This window comes from Quercus robur, chromosome 6 (genome assembly GCF_932294415.1).
Source record: "Quercus robur chromosome 6, dhQueRobu3.1, whole genome shotgun sequence".
Taxonomy (NCBI): domain Eukaryota; kingdom Viridiplantae; phylum Streptophyta; class Magnoliopsida; order Fagales; family Fagaceae; genus Quercus; species Quercus robur.
In genome coordinates this window covers 14,371,373-14,388,147 of record NC_065539.1, presented here as the reverse complement: position 1 = coordinate 14,388,147, position 16,775 = coordinate 14,371,373, and the positions used below count along the sequence as shown (strand labels likewise).

The 16,775-nt window shown below is 34.7% G+C and overlaps 3 protein-coding genes across 5 annotated transcripts in view; 1 reads left to right on the top strand and 2 right to left on the bottom strand.

Moving 5' to 3' along the window:
- Positions 1-672: 672 nt before the first annotated feature.
- LOC126732903 (BTB/POZ domain-containing protein At3g49900) lies at positions 673-5,078 on the bottom strand. The gene is made up of 4 exons (XM_050435960.1): positions 4,821-5,078; positions 4,626-4,695; positions 2,527-3,048; positions 673-1,712 (listed from the first exon to the last, which is right to left on the bottom strand). Exons 1-4 carry the CDS (start codon positions 4,961-4,963, stop codon positions 966-968), a joined length of 1,482 nt encoding a protein of 493 aa, XP_050291917.1. The 5' UTR covers positions 4,964-5,078; the 3' UTR covers positions 673-965.
- Positions 5,079-7,572: 2,494 nt separating this feature from the next.
- On the top strand, positions 7,573-8,334 carry LOC126732902 (60S ribosomal protein L26-1). Its single transcript, XM_050435959.1, has one exon. The coding sequence runs from the start codon at positions 7,688-7,690 to the stop codon at positions 8,126-8,128; it is 441 nt and encodes a 146-aa protein (XP_050291916.1). The 5' UTR covers positions 7,573-7,687; the 3' UTR covers positions 8,129-8,334.
- A 3,060-nt stretch (positions 8,335-11,394) lies between these two features.
- Positions 11,395-16,775, bottom strand: part of LOC126732900 (mitochondrial outer membrane protein porin 2-like) — a 50,247-nt gene continuing 44,866 nt past the window's right edge. Inside the window, exons 1-6 of one of the 3 annotated variants that reach the window (XM_050435955.1) lie at positions 15,042-15,257; positions 14,844-14,911; positions 12,604-12,714; positions 12,424-12,510; positions 12,124-12,332; positions 11,395-11,998 (exon numbers count right to left, since the gene is read on the bottom strand). In XM_050435955.1, coding sequence (XP_050291912.1) covers positions 11,692-11,998; positions 12,124-12,332; positions 12,424-12,510; positions 12,604-12,714; positions 14,844-14,911; positions 15,042-15,090 — 831 coding nt within the window. In that variant the 5' untranslated portion in view covers positions 15,091-15,257 and the 3' untranslated portion in view covers positions 11,395-11,691. Of the gene's footprint in view, positions 11,999-12,123; positions 12,333-12,423; positions 12,511-12,603; positions 12,715-14,843; positions 14,912-15,041; positions 15,258-16,775 lie in introns of those variants that run through there. The other 2 variants (XM_050435957.1, XM_050435958.1) reach the window with 2 other exon arrangements.

Below are 16,775 nucleotides of genomic sequence, written 5' to 3'. Positions count from 1 at the left end.
TCGGGCTAATCCCCCCTCTCCTTTGTTTTAACCCACTCTCTTACAAATATTTATTAATTTAGGCCTAGTTGGGCTGCACAAACTTCACTGTTCTAAGTGAGTTTGGACAACCTGATTTTTGTGTCCTTACACACACACACACACACATATATATATATATATATAATATTCATTGTAATTTAAATCAAGTGCTTATAAGAGGCATCTTTTGGCACACATATTAATACAACTTACTTCCATATAAACTAGTAATTGAATCCTATAAAAAAAAAAAAAAAAAAAAAAAAACTAGTAATTGAATATATTACATCACTTTTACACGTATTTGCTCATTAAATTGTACGTGTGCCAAAAGATGCAGCCCTAGACCTTTTGGTCATCACACAATCACTATTCCAACTTTGGCGTTCGCAATGTCTCTGTACCACAACAGTTCAAGAAATTTAAAAACCATTTTTACAAAATTATTGAGATCTTATTTTTAGGATTTAATTAATAGGGTTATGTACAAAGTCACATTATTAAAATTTTAAATTATGTTACAATATATACATTTTTAGATTTTAGTACCTAATTTAAATTATAAAATGAATCAATTTTAAATGGAGAATTTTTTTCCCCGGGTGACCACAATGAGATACAATGGCGAAGATGGGTTGAAAACAAAGCAAGTAAAGAAGACAAAAGGCGTGACATTGGAAGCTGAGCATGGTAAGCCCCAGAATTGGTTACTATGGGCCTATAGCTTTTCTCAAATTTCCAAAAGAAAAAACATAAAAGTGTCTACCTACACATATTATATCAAATTAAACTATAATGGGTCTCGAGGCACAATGGTACTATCTAGCATTGAGAATAACTTAAATTTGAATCCCTTCTTCTACTTGGTAAAAAAAAATTTCAAATTAAACTGCAAAGGAGAAAAAGAAGAAGAGGATTGTTAGCTACATTACAGAGCCAAGATTTCAATGTGAAAGCAAATTCTCCTTGTTTATCATAACAATCACATTGTCATCTTCATCTCCTACTCGATTTTGCTCCATTCGGCTTGATTTTTTGCTCTCAACCCCATTCTTGGAGGGTGATTTTGATACTCGAAATGCACTCTTTAAACCCTTCATCAATCTCTGTCGAATATTCTTTGTTATTCTTGGAGTCTCATTAGTACACGACCCCTCCAACCCTAAGGACGAAGACCCTCCTTCTAATTTTTCTCCTCTTGCATAAAACCGGAAGCTCCCCGAAGAAGCCGATCCTATGTCACCTCTTTCTATCTTATTCTCTAAACTACAGTTATGGAAACTTGCAGACCGAGCTGACGCCATTATGCTTCTCTGCTGTTTCTCAGACTCATCCAACAGCTTCTTCATGACATTTAGTTCTTTCTCTAGGCTTTGGATGCGCGAGCTCGTGGCGTCCATTGCGGCTTTGAGATGAGCTGATTGGTGTAGAGCTGCCTCACGTTGAAGTATAGCGCCTAGGGTTACAGGGTCATTGCTTTGTTGCCTGCGAGGTTGGCTACTTTCTGCAGGGACAGTGAAAACGGAGCGGCGAGTGTTGAGCTGCTCCACCAACATGGCTCGAACTATGAATCTTAATGGCATTGTAGGGTTTTGTACTGCCTCTATGAGGAGTTGAGGTGAAAGGCTGTTACAATCAATGGAACTACATATATGGGTTTTCTGCTCCTCCGTTATCTTGCCACTGTATGCCTGGTGTATAATTAAGAAAGGATTCAAAATTATAAAACTACATAACAAAGAAAAGAAAGTTACAAATTAATATATAGAGTCTGTTTAGTTAGACGTTTAGGGAGATTTAAAAGAACATTTTTAAAATTTAAAACTCTATTTTGCAACCTTAATTTCTCTTAATTTTTGTTAAAAACTCTCGTTTTAAACTCAAAATACAATTTTTCAACAACTTATACCCATAATGAAGTAAAATGAATTGAAGAAACAAAAAATTGTACAATATAGTCATTGAGTGGTTTCGCATTGAAGAATATGAAATATACACCCTAATTTTTTTTGTTTGGCTACCATTTCAAATAAAGATGATCATTTCAAGAAGTTTGAAGGCATATAATTTTTTTATTTTTTATTTTTATCACTTATAAATCCTAGAAAGTGATAATTTTCCTTTTGATTTAGGACCAGGATTTTCATATTAAAAGAAATGGATCATATTCATTTCAAAGTCATTACTTGGTTTTCATTAATAAAAGAGTCTATATAGTATCATGATTCATGTCTCTTAAAATTCCATTATACCAATTTAAGAACAGTATTCTATCTATTAATTAAAAAAAAATTAAGAAGAGTAAATAACTTTTAAAAGATATATATTACTAGTAATTTTATAAAAATTAAATCTTGATATTAAATGGACAATAATCTGTCCGTTTGTTTTCGAAATCAATGAAATGGAGAGACGTCTATATCCCAATTAATTGTCTAAATTAAGACACAAAGTTACTCAAAAAAGAGAAAAATATAGTGATGCACTGATGCTTCAATAACTAACCTTGAAATAAAGATCAACGGTCCTATAAAGAACATCGTGGGACGTTAACCGACGGTGCATGGACTCGGCGACTATTTGAAAATCCTCGGGAGCCATTGCAATTACGTCATCAAAACAAGCAACTTTGCCGTCACCGTCATCCACCGAACTCAACGCTTCAACGCATCTGCTCACTAGATACGCTGTCGTTTCGGCCTCGGGAAGCAGAGACAGGCACGAACGGAAAACTATGGACGCATACTCTCTGTTAACGGTGATAATTCGACGGAAATAGTTTTCCGTTATCTGCAACAGGTTCTCCTCGCCTTCGCCGTTAAGCTCCGTCATCTCTAGTAACTCTGCAGCCGTTCTGAGCGCCGCGACGTTGAACGGCGTTATGACGATGTGGGTCCCGTAGCAGAAATCGGCTACGAGAGAAAACGTTTCGGCCGTTATGTTCAACGGTGGAGAGAGTGACAACTCCGAGATTTCCGTTATTTGGAATTCCCGCTTTAAATATGAGCTTCTTGATGTCAGGGCATCCTAGGACCAAAAATGAGATACACATTAATACACATACACGATAAGTGACCACTGAACACTGTTTTTTGTGTTTTCACTTCACATTAATTGCCCAATTATTTTTTATTTATTTTTACACTGAATTTAGGTGAATAAAATTACTTTCATAGTTTTATTTTGGTCTAAATGTAAGTTCAATAAAAAAATAAAAAATAAAAAATGAAAGTTAAAAGTTTGTGTCTAGAGCATCAATGCATTAGATATATTAGAGCATCTCCAGCAAATTAAGCAAATTTTTATACTATTTGAAGAATGAATAATAACTTTTACCTTTTAACTACCTATTTTTTCAAATACATTTTCTAACAGATTCTCTATCTCATTTAAATATTATTTTTTATTCATTATTATTATTTTTTTAACAACTACACATTTTCCAACTTTTTTTTATTCAATACTTGATTATTATAATAGAAAAAAAAATATTTGAAAAATAAACAGTAACCTATTTTGTGGGTTTGCTCTCTAAAGTAGAAAGAAATTTGTGTTTAACTCTCCTATTGAAGATGCTCTTAGAATTCAAATAAGTATCTCCCAACGTATATTACACTGTATCAGTGTACTGAACATATTGAAATTTATCCAAATTCTAACGTGTCCTGCACTAGATACAAGTCGCGTCCACAATAAGTACATTTTTATCATTTGTCTTGTGCAAGAGAAGTGAATTACACTAAAATCTGCTGATGAGCAGTTACATTTCTTCTATATCAAAGCACATTTGCCATTAAATTTTTAATTCATGGCAAAACGGATTACTATCTTTAAAGACATTCTTATGTCACTTCATTATCTTGTAATAATTCATAAGTAACGTATGCCCTTGTCTAATGTTTTCACAAAGTTTTTTTTTTTTTAATAACTTCAGTTCTTTTCTATTTTCAATGAAAAAAAAAAATTAGGAGTAATTTACTGCGCACGGGCCCAAAAAATTCTACGTTGTTGAGAGATATTTCCTACCCACTTGTGGACAAATTTGTTTATTTCCTATGGCCCACCAAACAAGGCAGTATCTCTTGTGTTTGTTCTATAGGAGCGGCAAATCCACAAAAAAGATAAGATAATTACTACGACCAAACACCCCTACATTCTCCCTTTTTTTCTTTTTTTTCTTTTTTTTTTTTTTTTAAAAGCCAAGTGAGGATTAAAAAAAAAAAAAAAAAAATGATATGACCCATTTGCATTCTGCAATCCCAAATGTAATTTGCTCATCCTGGCAAAACCTCATGTACATTTTGTCAAATAAGAAATTAATCAAACTGATAAACTTGTTGAACTAATTTTTTATAACCTTCACTATATATTTACTCAAAATTTTTTTGAACATTTCTTCATCATCCATTGTCGGTTGTCACCCATATTCAGTATCCCCAAGCTTAGTCTAGTCTCATTTACATTTTCAAAGTGATAATATAACCCAGGATCACCCTCCCTTTTAAAAATAACATCTTAAAAAAAAAAAAAAACTTCATAAGCCATATCAATTCAACAAGAATGGTAGATCAAGCAACACATAAGAAAGTGATGAATCAACTAACCTTATGCAGATGAAAATACCTTCCATGAACACATATCAAGATGTCTGTCTTCTGCTTCCTTGCCAAAGACCTAATATTTAACATAATTCATTAAAATATCAAGTAGTTGAGATTTTCTGCAACATTGAAATTGATACGATAATAAACCCAAAACAAATAAATATATAAACAGGAAAAGAAGGGAAAACATTTTACCATGCTGCTACTCTAGTATGGAGAGGCGTGGGAGGAGAAGAGATGGTTGGGGAAAGAGAAGGGGAGGCAGAGGAGAAATCATATTCTTTTTCTTCATATATGGTATCTACCACACCTAGATTTCTCCAAGCTTTCATTGCCATCTTAGCTTCTCTTCCTTGACACACAGACAGAGAGAAGTATTCTAAAATACTATTAGGAAATGTTGTTGTTATTACCACTAGGGTTCTTAGGAAGGTGAGAAATTCCCTGCTAGCGCATAAATTGGTGGGATATTAATGGTATGCATGTGATGACTCATAAATGCTAGCCTTAACTCCTCCATTAATAACCTTTCTTTTTTCAATTTTTTTTCTTTTTTTAATTTTTTGAGTGAAATTCTCTTGGTTAAAGTGATTTGGAAAATCAGGTTTAGGACTTGCAAATTAAATCGCTTGTTAGGAAATCTTCAGACCACAAAACATGACTTGACCGTTTATGATCTGTTTTTTCACTAATGTACAATTTTTTTATTAAAAAAAAAAATCTATATTTTTTTAGGAATGGCTATATTTTTGTGTAACTTATTTTTTTAAATAAATAAAAATAAAAGTAAGTTCATTCGAATACACTGTTACTTAAAAGTTAAAACAATGGTCATGTGTTTACTTTTTAATAATTGATGATGGTACTCAATTTTGGTTCTCAAAACTTACCGTCAAAAAAAAGGGATAGAAAGCATAGTGCACTGCATAGTATAGGAAGTACCTTTCTTACAAAACAATGGTGATTGCCTTGTCCATTTCTTGCAAAAGAAAAAAGATAAGCCCATTCTGGCATCCCTTATTTGGCGACATAGTGTAGGAAATGCCTCCTTCATTATCCCACTAATTTTTTAGCATGTGTTTGGGCAGCTCAATCGACAAATCATATATTTTAGTTTATATCAAAGTTGATTCTAAAAAATAATAATAATAATAAATTATATCAAAGTCATGCATAATTAAATTTTAATTTGAATTCAAATTAGTTTTTAATTATTGTATATTTTGCATTATATGTCAATTTAAACGATTACATTGCCTCACTCTCCTAAATAAAAATCAAAAACACAGGTTAAAACCTAATAATAATAATAATAATATTATTATTATTATTATAAATTATTTGTCACATACTCATGCCGAGTTGAACCTTAAGGAAGTGTTAGGCTAAAAAAAAAACAAAATAAACATTGTTCACATGGCCCAAATCTGGATCAGTGGCCCAAATTTTGATCAGTGTAAGCCTGGCCCAAAAAGCAAAACTTGCAAGACCTGTTATAACAAGAGAATATCAGTTAGTTATCCACTAAGTCAGAGTGCAATAGAAGTTACCAAAAAATAAGGAGAAGTGCAGTAACTGTTTTGTCTACTATAAATAAAGATTAAAGGTATTATCACAGAGGAAATAACAAAAAATCTGATAAACTTGATTCACATACCCAGTCAATGGAAGGATAACTTCATGTTTGTAAGTGCGTTTGCCTCACATGAATTATCAAAGTATAGTTTTGTAATTTAACTTAGGTGTTTGTGTGACTTGAATTTTTCTTATTTGTATGAACTTGAATTCTGAATTAAGATATCTATATATTGTGATTACATTGCTTGTTCCCTTATTTTTCTTAGTTGAATATTTTGTACTTTTGAAGTCCTATTAGTTTAGGCAGTGGCAGAGCCCATCAATTTGGTGCGAAGTTTTGTCTAATAAGTAGTTTATTCCAAGAAAGTTTGTATTCTCACAAACAGGAAGAAAATAATTTACTTTTTATAAACTAATTTACCAACTAAACTCACTTGAATACATACATACACACACATATATATATATATATATATATATCTATGTATGTATGTACGGTCATGGACCTGTGACCCTTGGCCCAAGGTCAAGAGCCCAAACAATTTAGAACAAATTGTACTAAAAAAGTGGGGTCCACCTTGCTAGGTGGATCAGTCTGGTGGTGATATCGACCATGAGTACAGCGCAACTTGAGCTCGACCCAAACAACCTTGATAGTGCCTTAGGTAACATCGTTGCTGAGCAATTACCAACGTCTATTGCTAGTTCCGAGGCTCCTATTTCCAATGTGGGACCCTCTTTTGTCAAGAATAATTTAATCAACCCCTTCCACACAAGTGATGAAACAGGTCATCATTAATAACCTACTGAGGCAAGGCTATAAAATAGAGGAACTATCTGAGAGTAAGCGAGGAGACACTGGAAAGTTAGGATTAGGGAAATAATCAAGCATAGACATAAAAGTGTTCAATTAAATAGGCTAGCTACTTAACAGGCTCTTAATCAACCTATATAGGAGCTACTCATTGTAGAATACTCATCAGTCCAATAAAATAAATAAATTGTGAGCCCAAAAACAAGATTGGCCCAGAATTGGGCACACACAATATATATATATATATATATATATATTTTAGAAGAAAGTAACTTGAAAATATTGATTATAAAAAATAAATAATAAATTTGTAAATCTAACCGGTCCCTGAAATTGTGGGCAAGTGAGACTCTAATAAATTTGTGTAAATAAGACTGGCCCAATATTTATTTGGGCCTGAGCAGCCCAATAGTTTTTTTGGGGGAAAATAAAAGTTAGAAAACCCGATAGTTTTTAAAAATGGGCTAGACCCAGAACCATAAAAACCCTAATTAAGCCCCCCACAAAACCCTACCTCATACCATCCTCTAAAAACGCCGTCGTTTCCACCCATTATCATTTCCTTATAAAATCCTCAGAAACCCTAATCTCTTCCACTCTCCCATTTGGTTGCCGTCACATCCATCAGCTAGGGTTTCCTCAGAGAGAGAGAGAGGGAGAGAGAGCGAAAATGAAGTACAACCCAAGAGTAACGAGCTCACGGCGCAAGAACCGTAAGGCCCACTTCACAGCTCCGTCGAGCGTGAGGCGCGTGCTGATGAGCGCGCCTCTGTCCACCGACCTGAGGAGCAAGCACAATGTGAGGTCCATGCCGGTGAGGAAGGACGACGAGGTCCAGGTCGTGCGCGGGACCTACAAGGGCCGCGAGGGCAAGGTTGTCCAGGTGTACCGTCGCAAATGGGTCATCCACATCGAGCGGATCACCCGCGAGAAGGTCAACGGGTCGACGGTCAACGTCGGAATCAACCCCTCCAAGGTTGTCATCACCAAGCTCCGCCTCGATAAGGACCGTAAGTCTCTTCTCGACCGCAAGGCCAAGGGTCGCGCCGCCGCAGACAAGGAAAAGGGTACCAAGTTCACTGCTGAGGATGTCATGCAGAACGTTGATTAAAACTAAGGTTTTGGTTATGGGATTATTATAGATCTGTTTTTTTTTGTTGAGTAATAGTGTTTTTTTTATTAGGTTGTTTTTGTCTGTGGTGGTACTAAGAGAACGCTTATCTTGGTTTAATGTTTTATGGATTTTGAGGGTCTTATGTGTTGTGTCTGGCTCTTAATGACCTGGATTTTGTTTAATCAATGCGTTTATTCTGAATATTCTGGCTATAATTCTCATTTTGGGTTACGTAGTGCTGTGATTGTGCGGTTCTTTGTGCTTTCGTTTTATTTTAATGTTAATATTAAAGATGTAGTTTTTTTTTTTAAGTTAATAATGAGATGAATGTTGTAATTTTATTGGGGTTATTAATGTGCATTGGAATTTCGTAGGGTTTATATAAATGTTTACTGTGTTTCCAATGGCTTTGTGTTTGTTTGTGTTGGTGATGTCTGAAAGAATTTAGAGTTTTAACTAAAAAATTTATGGTGACAAGTGGGTCTTAAAAATCTGAATTTAGTTTTGTATTTGATAGTTTTCTGGTAGTGACAATAACTTGGATAAATTTCTTGCTTTGTTTTTACTAGTTTAGAACTCATGTAGTGGAGCTCAAGTTTTCATCTTCATAGCCTGTGTTTAGTTCTGAATGATTGTGGGAAATGTGATTGAAGTAATACTAAGCTGATTATGGTAAGCAGTGTTAAAAAGATTGAAAGCATGTGAACTAGGCATATATATTATTGTTAATACGGTGTTCTGTTTTGTGGATAAATTTATCAATAATTTTTTTTAACAATCACATATTGGCACTTACGGTGTCTTAGTGGGAGTGGAAGAATTTTTATAATCATATAGCATTTGCTTTTGGGAGGTGAATTGTTATGCAGAAACACATCAGGGCTATGGTGCACAGTGAAATTGGTGTAGTTCAAGTCTTTATGCTATTGCATAGTTAAGTCTTTATGTGTAGACTGCACAGATTTTCATTAGGTTCTTCTATCTTAACTGCGTCTTGGCTTTGGTTGGGCTTTGGTGCACAATGACGTTTGGGAGTTTATTTTAGTTGTGGAGAGGTAGGTTGTGAGGTTGAGCTTCTCTTGATTTTCTTAAGTTCTGGTGGTAGCTTTTCTATCAATGGTTGTTAAGATGTGAAGTGGGTTGATGTAAGATTTAGCTAGATGAATGAAGGGGTTTATTAAACAAGTATTTTGGCTTGGCATGTGGTTGATGAAATTGCACTGTCGCTCTAATTTGTACCCTGATAGAAGTAGGCAAGTTAGTTGGTATGATGCGGGCTCTTATAGTTTGGGAAACTTGTGGTGTCTTAGGAGTAAAGCTTTTGCATTTCAAGATTTTGGTGTTCCTACTTATAGAAGGCAGTTTGTGATGTAGATTTAAGTATTTAACCATTCCAGATAAAATGAAATGTACATCATGGTTGTGATTTTTTTATGGTCTCTGTTCTCAAATCTAATAGCCCCGTGACATGTTTTCATCAATTGATCTCCCACTGGTAGTAGTGTGTTGATATGTACCCCCTAGTTTTTAAGGGAAAATAGATGTATATTTTACTTGAAACATTTCAAGGTTGCCAACTTCATTTGATTGCTTGTTTGATAAAACACATGTAAACATCTACGTGGTCAGTTTTTTAGATTTGACAGCTTGAGCTATGGAATTTTTTCATTATGATTTGAGCTGTAGGTCTCGTTACTCTGCTACGACTAAATTTGGCATGGCACCCTTCTGTATTTTCCAAAATGTCACAGTTGGTATGGAATAAATGGTTTCAGAGCCCACTGTGATAATTTACTTCTATCAAATGCCCGAGTAAGCCGATGTTATACTAGGCACGTATTTTTGAAAGAGATCCAAATGTGATTTTTTATCTTTCGTCTTTGACGGCCCCATTGAGTATTCTCATGCTATATTTCCTATTCCCAAATTGTCTAACGTATGGCTAATTTGTTGCTGCATTGGACATGTGCAATGTTTCCTATTCCTGGTGGTGCCATGACTCCTCATTTCATATTGACGTTAACTGGCAAGAATAATGTCACAGATACAAACTATTTTACAAAATTTTTTATAAACAGCTAATACGGTGAGTGATTATTGATAAATGAAAAAGTGATATTAATAATGGGTTTAGATGAAAACTAATAAGAGGATGTTTACATCAATATTTTGTAAAAATGTTGTAAAATAGTTTGTGATTGTAGCATTATTCTAACTGACAATTCAGTAAATCCCAGTAATTGGGATATGTAGGCATGTTTATTAAGATTTATCATCGCCTGGTTCATTCACCACCTTCTCTACAGATTTTGATAGCTTCATCTTAACTAAATTTCTTGAATAAATTTCCAATCTCCCTTTAATGGAATCTGTTCAAAATCTCATCAGGAAAAGTTTTAAGTGCACCTCTTACATCTAAATAGCTTTAGTAACTTTATAAACTCTTATGTCTCTTATCGTTTAAGTAGAAAACTTTAGGAAGTATTTACCCGAAAAAACTACTGTTTTCCTTTGGTTGAATCTAAAAGTTATCCACGTTGTTTGGCTAGCGTGTAAAATCATTGATATTTTATATAGGCATGGAGGTTGGGGTGGTGGTGGCGAACCAGTGATGGTGTAACGATGGAGGTAATAGTGGAGCTGATGATGGTGGTGAACCAGTGATGAGTGATGACACAAAGGAACGGAAGGATAAATGGCGAAGGGGAATAACAAAAAATTTTCAACTTCTAAAAAGGCAAAAGCGTTACCTCTTTTTTCTTGTTCTCTGTTTTTGAAACAAATGGAATGCAAAATTTCCGTAGAATGCTTCGTTGCATTTGATGGTTCCATTACAAACCACACTCACACTCACCCAATCGCTTGTTCAAGTTGTTTGATGGTTGATTCACGAGTAATGTTCCAAAGCTTTTCCTTTCTCGATTTTGGAAGGATTACCTAGTTAATTAGATCACGAGCTCAACATTTTGAGACATGTCAGTCGTTTCTCAGACTTGGATTAGGCTCCTATTTACTAAATCATAGAAATACCTCCTGGCGACGTCTTCCGAGGCCAGTCCTAAGTCCGCACAAATCAGATCACCATCTAACAGAAATGTTAGATTATCAAGTTGTATACAACCAACTAGAAAAAGAATAGACAGATTCATCAACACAAAGTAGGAAAACATGGTTCTTCAAAACCAGGACTCCAATATACCACCACTTTGCAAACTCCCCAGATCAGGGAGAAAATGACCGATGCTCAAAACATTTCTGGAAAGTGACCCTCAAAAAGCATATGAATTACGTAGAACTCCTGATTTAAGGACTAACAAATATAACGTGCAAACATCAAAATGCCTACAACGGGAAAGCATAAAAAGATTTTAAAAAAAATACTGAGAAACAGATGACAATGGTAGACCTCAAGTATCAAAACATTGATCCACAGTCTGCGAATCTGAATCAAGTAAATCTGTGGAACTCATTATTATGCGCTCCAATTCATGCGCCACCAAAAAAATTGAATAGAAGTTGTGTAAATTCCAATGTTGTATCATCCAACAGCAGTAAACCCTTCAGGGCCTAAGAGCAATGGCCAATCCAAACTTGGGATTTTTGTCCAAGGCCTTGGTGTCAACCTCTCCAGAGACTGTCAGCACTGACTTGGGTATGACCTCATGCTGCAGGAGAGCCCCTAGCTTCCCATGGTTATTGAGCTTTGCTTTCACCACTGTCAGGCTATCAATCGCATATGACCCTCCAACTGTGAAAGTGTTCTCATTGGTAGAGAACTTTCTAGTGATCTCTCCAACAGCAGCACTCTTCTTAAACTGATCCAAGTGATGCACATATGATGCTTTTATACTGTCCCCCTTGTCGCCCCTGAGAGAGAGAGAGAGAGAGAGAGAGCAACTAAGTACTATAATGAATAAATTCCTAAAGTTCAATATAATTAAGATAACAGTGAATCAAAAAAGTTGTCCGTGCGTAAGAGTATCGAATCTTACAGGATTATTGAAGCAGATGATTCTGGTTTTGCAACACTAAAGCCAGCAGTGTATTTCGTAAAATTACCAGTTGTAGTATCATAACCCGCCTCTGCACCAAAAGCAATGCTAGGGGTACCAATGGTGGCTGAAACATCAATGGCAGGGGATTGGTTCAAAGCAACGGCTGTCGTCAAGGTAGCATGGTCATGGAAGTATTGCACCTCCAACTGCCAGAGGAAAAAAAAAAAAGATTTGAGTAAAAATGAAACAATGATCATTTTGAGAGTTTTCCAGCATAAAAGAAGCCAAAATTTGTACCTTGCCAGAGTTATAATCAGGCACTTTAAATGAAGCAATTGTCTTTGTGGATGGGAGGATTTCAGTGAATGTAATGGTTGTTGAGATCTGCCAAAAAAAAAAAAGAATGAACAACGCAAGATTCTTAACTGACCACATAAATTTACTGTTCTAACATTTTCAAACAATAAAGCAACCCACATTAGATTCTGTATCAACTTTGACGTCAAAAACTGCGTTCTTGTACTTGTACTGTGCTGCCACATCCCCAGTTGAGAATCCTCCTTTCTTCACTGCTGTTGATGAAAGTGCCTGGAAAAGAGAAAGAAAAGAATAAACAAAAAAGAACAGTTGATATTGTTTCTCCCCAATGATAAATAAATTCACAAATTACAAGACAAGCAGCCCTCATAGAAGGAATAACTATGGCATCAACACCGATCAACATTCCCAAATCAAGCATGACAGGTACCCAGAAATTTAAATTTATCTGTTAATGATTGGAGGTGCATTGACAGAATTAGCTGCTTAAGAAACTAACAGGTCAAACTGCATAATGTCACAGAAGCATAGGACTGCTAGGCCAATGAGCTCAGTTCATATCACTCTTCCTCCTCCATTCATATGGGGTGGAGAGCACGGTCATAGGTTCAAGACCCACAGGGTGACCGTGCACTTTACCAATTAAAAAAAGAAAAAAGAAAAAAGAAACATAGGATTCCTAGCCTAGCAGCTGCCCTTTACAGACATAGAAGGAGCTTTTAGTAAGACAAAAACAACCAATGTATTCAGATATGTGCATATTAAAAAAAATAGGTTTGCTATCTGAGTGTAAATCAACCGCTCCCCCAAATAAAAAAGAAGAGAGGGAAAAAAAGAGCTTCTGTGCTCCATACTATACTATCAAAACTCTCACAGAAATAATTTAGCAGTGTGCTTTTTTGTGGGGAGGGGGTGATGCAGGAGAATTTGAGCCCAACAAAGAAAAAAGGCCCCTTTGTCCATTGCCTTCTATTTATATAAGCATTTAAAAAGATCATGTAACTAGCATGTGACTTTTAATGAAGTTAGATGATTAAGATTTAATTGTTATATGTAAGGCAAAGGTCTAGGATTCCAGGGTTATTAAAGGCTATTATAAACGGCCTCTTATGAGTCATTGTAGGCAGCCTTTTCTTACCAATTTCGTGAAAATTCATATTTGAATATTTCTTGAGCTCTTTGAGCCTAGAAATTGATATTTGATTGTTCCTACTCCAATCCTATTATCTTTTTCTATGCCTTAAATCTTATTTGTTGTTGAAATTTCTTCTTAAACCCTTTTCTTACACTAGATCTAATGGCCAATTTCCTGCCAACTCCCCTCTACTCCCCCTCCATCCAAACTGGCTACAAGTTCTCCTTACTGCACAAGGGGGTGTTAAAAGAAATAGCAGTACAGTTGAAATACCATGCTATAGATAAGAGCAACCTAAAATAATAACAAATGACCAAAACAACTCAAGCCAAGTCAACTTAATTTTATATAAATTTCAAACTTTTTTTTAATACACGGACAGTTCTAAACTTAAATTAAAAATATTAAATCAGACTTGATGAAGGTTCGTGAAGCAGTCAGGCAAACTCACTGTAAGGTACCAGTCACACACTACTTAAAAGGTGATCAATACCCCAAATCTATTTTGAAAACGACATTCTTTTAGTCTCTGTTGGCACAAAACAACATCCCGTTTCACCATTCTATGCTAGCTCCACATTTTAAGTTAAAACATCGACGAAAAGATCTAGCTCAAAGAGCACCTCCTTTTTTTTGTCATTACTAGATGGAGAGTGACTTCAATACAAACTGGGTGTCCATGTAACTTAACAAATCAAAAGAAAAACCCTAGGCCAAGGACCATTTTGATAATTCGATAGTTACAATGGGGGAAGGGGATTTGAATCCTGGACAGCTCCATTGGAAACACCATCAGGTGCTAGTTGAGCTACAACTACAAGGCTCTTGGCATGCTAGGTCAAAGGGCTTAAAATGAACAATATCTAAGGCGCTGAATCAAAATCCCACCAATAAACAACTTTACAAACCTAAAAATATATCAATTGAATGCCGTCTAAATTTGAACGTAACAATTTGCAAAATGTTCATTAGCTCAGCAAACGTTGACAAATTAAATAATAAAAAAATACTAGAATTTGTCATCTAGAAACAACAGTAGATATATCAGCTCATGTAATTTGGTTTCACATCCAAGTATTGACAATATCGTTACATAAAATTTTTAATAAATCTGTGAAATCAAACAAACAAACAGTGGAAATTCACTTCAAATCTTCAAAAACCCTAACCTAATTACCGATCTAAGTTCCTAAATTAACTACTCAATGTGTGTGTGTGAGTAGAGAAAAAAAAAAGAGTGAGCTAGATTCCATGGTATACGTACCACTCCAGCATCGCTGTAGGTAGAGACAGTGAACTTCTGATCGGAGTTGAAGTCCCTGGTTAGAAGATCTACAAACAAACAAAGCAAGCAACAGCGAATAATTAAATTATACAAGAAATTGAATCAAAAATCAAAGCGAAGAAGAAGTAAACGAAAAATCGTGATCGATGAGAGTACGATTATTTATTTATTTTTTACCTTTGGCTTTCTTGCCGATATCTGTGAAAAGTCCTGGTCCCTTGCTCATCTTTGCGTAGAGATTCTAGAGAGGAGAGAGAGAGGCGTGAGCTGAAATTGTTTATATGTATTCGTGGTGTGGTGTGGTGTGGAAATGAGGGTATAGAAATGCTATGGGTTTTGTTTATTTGGGTAGTGGCCACGAATGTTGAGTGTGCGTGAGTGATGATGAGCTGTGACTGATTTTGGGGGTGACACGCCTATTTCCTACCGTCTGATTGATTTGATCTCAGATCATTTGCCAAGTTTTTTTATGCGTCCATGAGTGCTAATTGCTAAATCCTAATTACTTGGACATGCACTGCCCTTCTGCTACTATCGGTGAGTGATAGAGATAGGCTGACCTTTAGCTTTGGAATCTCGGCCCACGGATCAAACTCCAAACTATTTTTAGTCGGTAATGATTGGACAAAAAAAATTTATATCCAAAATTAATTAGTGTTTTAATATGATGATAAAGGGTATAATATTTAAAAGTAAATTTTATCGGTTGAAAATTTTTTTTTATTATTATTATTTTATTTTTTTGGAAAATCTTCAATTCATTGATCCATCAAGTGCGGAGTCCCACTCTCTTGATTTTGATGGTCCACAAATGTTTACGTAAAATTTTATTTTAATTCTTATGCTCCGCTTTACTACTTGGATAGTTGGGAGAGTGTCATACTGTCATTCTTTTATTTATTTATTTATTTTTAGAGTGTTTCTTACAATTAAAGTCATTGTGATCAATTTAGAGCTGGTTTCAAAACAAATTTCATTTTTAAAAAGTTTCAAATTTCATTTTTAGTGTTTTTTTTTTCGTAAATCCACTTTTGTCTCACTTTTTACCACGTAAACTAATAAATTAGATTTTTTTTAATTAATTAATTTTTATTCACACATTTTAAGAAATGAGCTAACGAAAATTACAAGATGTCAAACTCACTCTTAAAGTCATGTTGCTAACAAAAAAATTTAATAATAAAAACAAAATGATGATGAATGGTTATTTCAATAGAATCAATGCATGTTGTTTGAGTAGAAACCAATTTTAGGTTAACCTTGGTTTATTTATTAATGTTTACAGATTGTTCAAAGTGGAGTTTATGGTTCTGTGAACAGTTGGAAGTGAAAATCTGACCTTGAAGACTACGGGGTTTGGAAACACCTCACTTTTTGGGAAATGCGCAGGTTGACAATAAGAACAATAATTCCTAAGCGACTGAATTCAGCAAAAAAAAAAAAAAAAAAAATTAAATTCCTAAGCGACTGAAGTTCCTAAATGACTAAATTGGATTATCAAGCCTAAGTTGTCTCTACAGCCATTGATTTGAAGTGATTGATTCCTTTAAGTGCTTTGATTTGAAGTAAACCTAATTAAACTAAGCTGATACTTAGTGCATTATTTTGAAGTAATCATCTCGAAATAAAGTAAATTGAGCAACCACAACAGATAAAAAGTCTAGGTTATCATTTGAACACCAAATTTATTCTAAGCAAACACTAAAATTGACCAAACATTAACACACTAAAATATTACATCAAATTTAGCTAATAATTGATTAAATAAGATTACACTCAGAAGCAACTTACAAGCATAAAGTCTTCTACAAAGCCTAAGAACTACTTAATCTCCTAAGAACTATTATATCTCCTAATTATCAAATTACATATGAACACAAAAATGATCTCTAGCGTGTTCTCAGCTATGCA

What these genes read in the sequence shown, in the direction of transcription:
- LOC126732903 (XM_050435960.1), bottom strand. Translation starts at nt 4,963, where the DNA reads ATGGCAATGAAAGCTTGGAGAAATCTAGGTGTGGTAGATACCATATAT. An exon ending in CATACTAGAGTAGCAGCATG is followed by an intron (nt 4,696 to 4,820) that starts GTAAAATGTTTT and finishes GTTAAATATTAG; the next exon opens with GTCTTTGGCAAGGAAGCAGA. An exon ending in CCGTTGATCTTTATTTCAAG is followed by an intron (nt 1,713 to 2,526) that starts GTTAGTTATTGA and finishes ATTATACACCAG; the next exon opens with GCATACAGTGGCAAGATAAC.
- LOC126732902 (XM_050435959.1), top strand. Translation starts at nt 7,688, where the DNA reads ATGAAGTACAACCCAAGAGTAACGAGCTCACGGCGCAAGAACCGTAAG.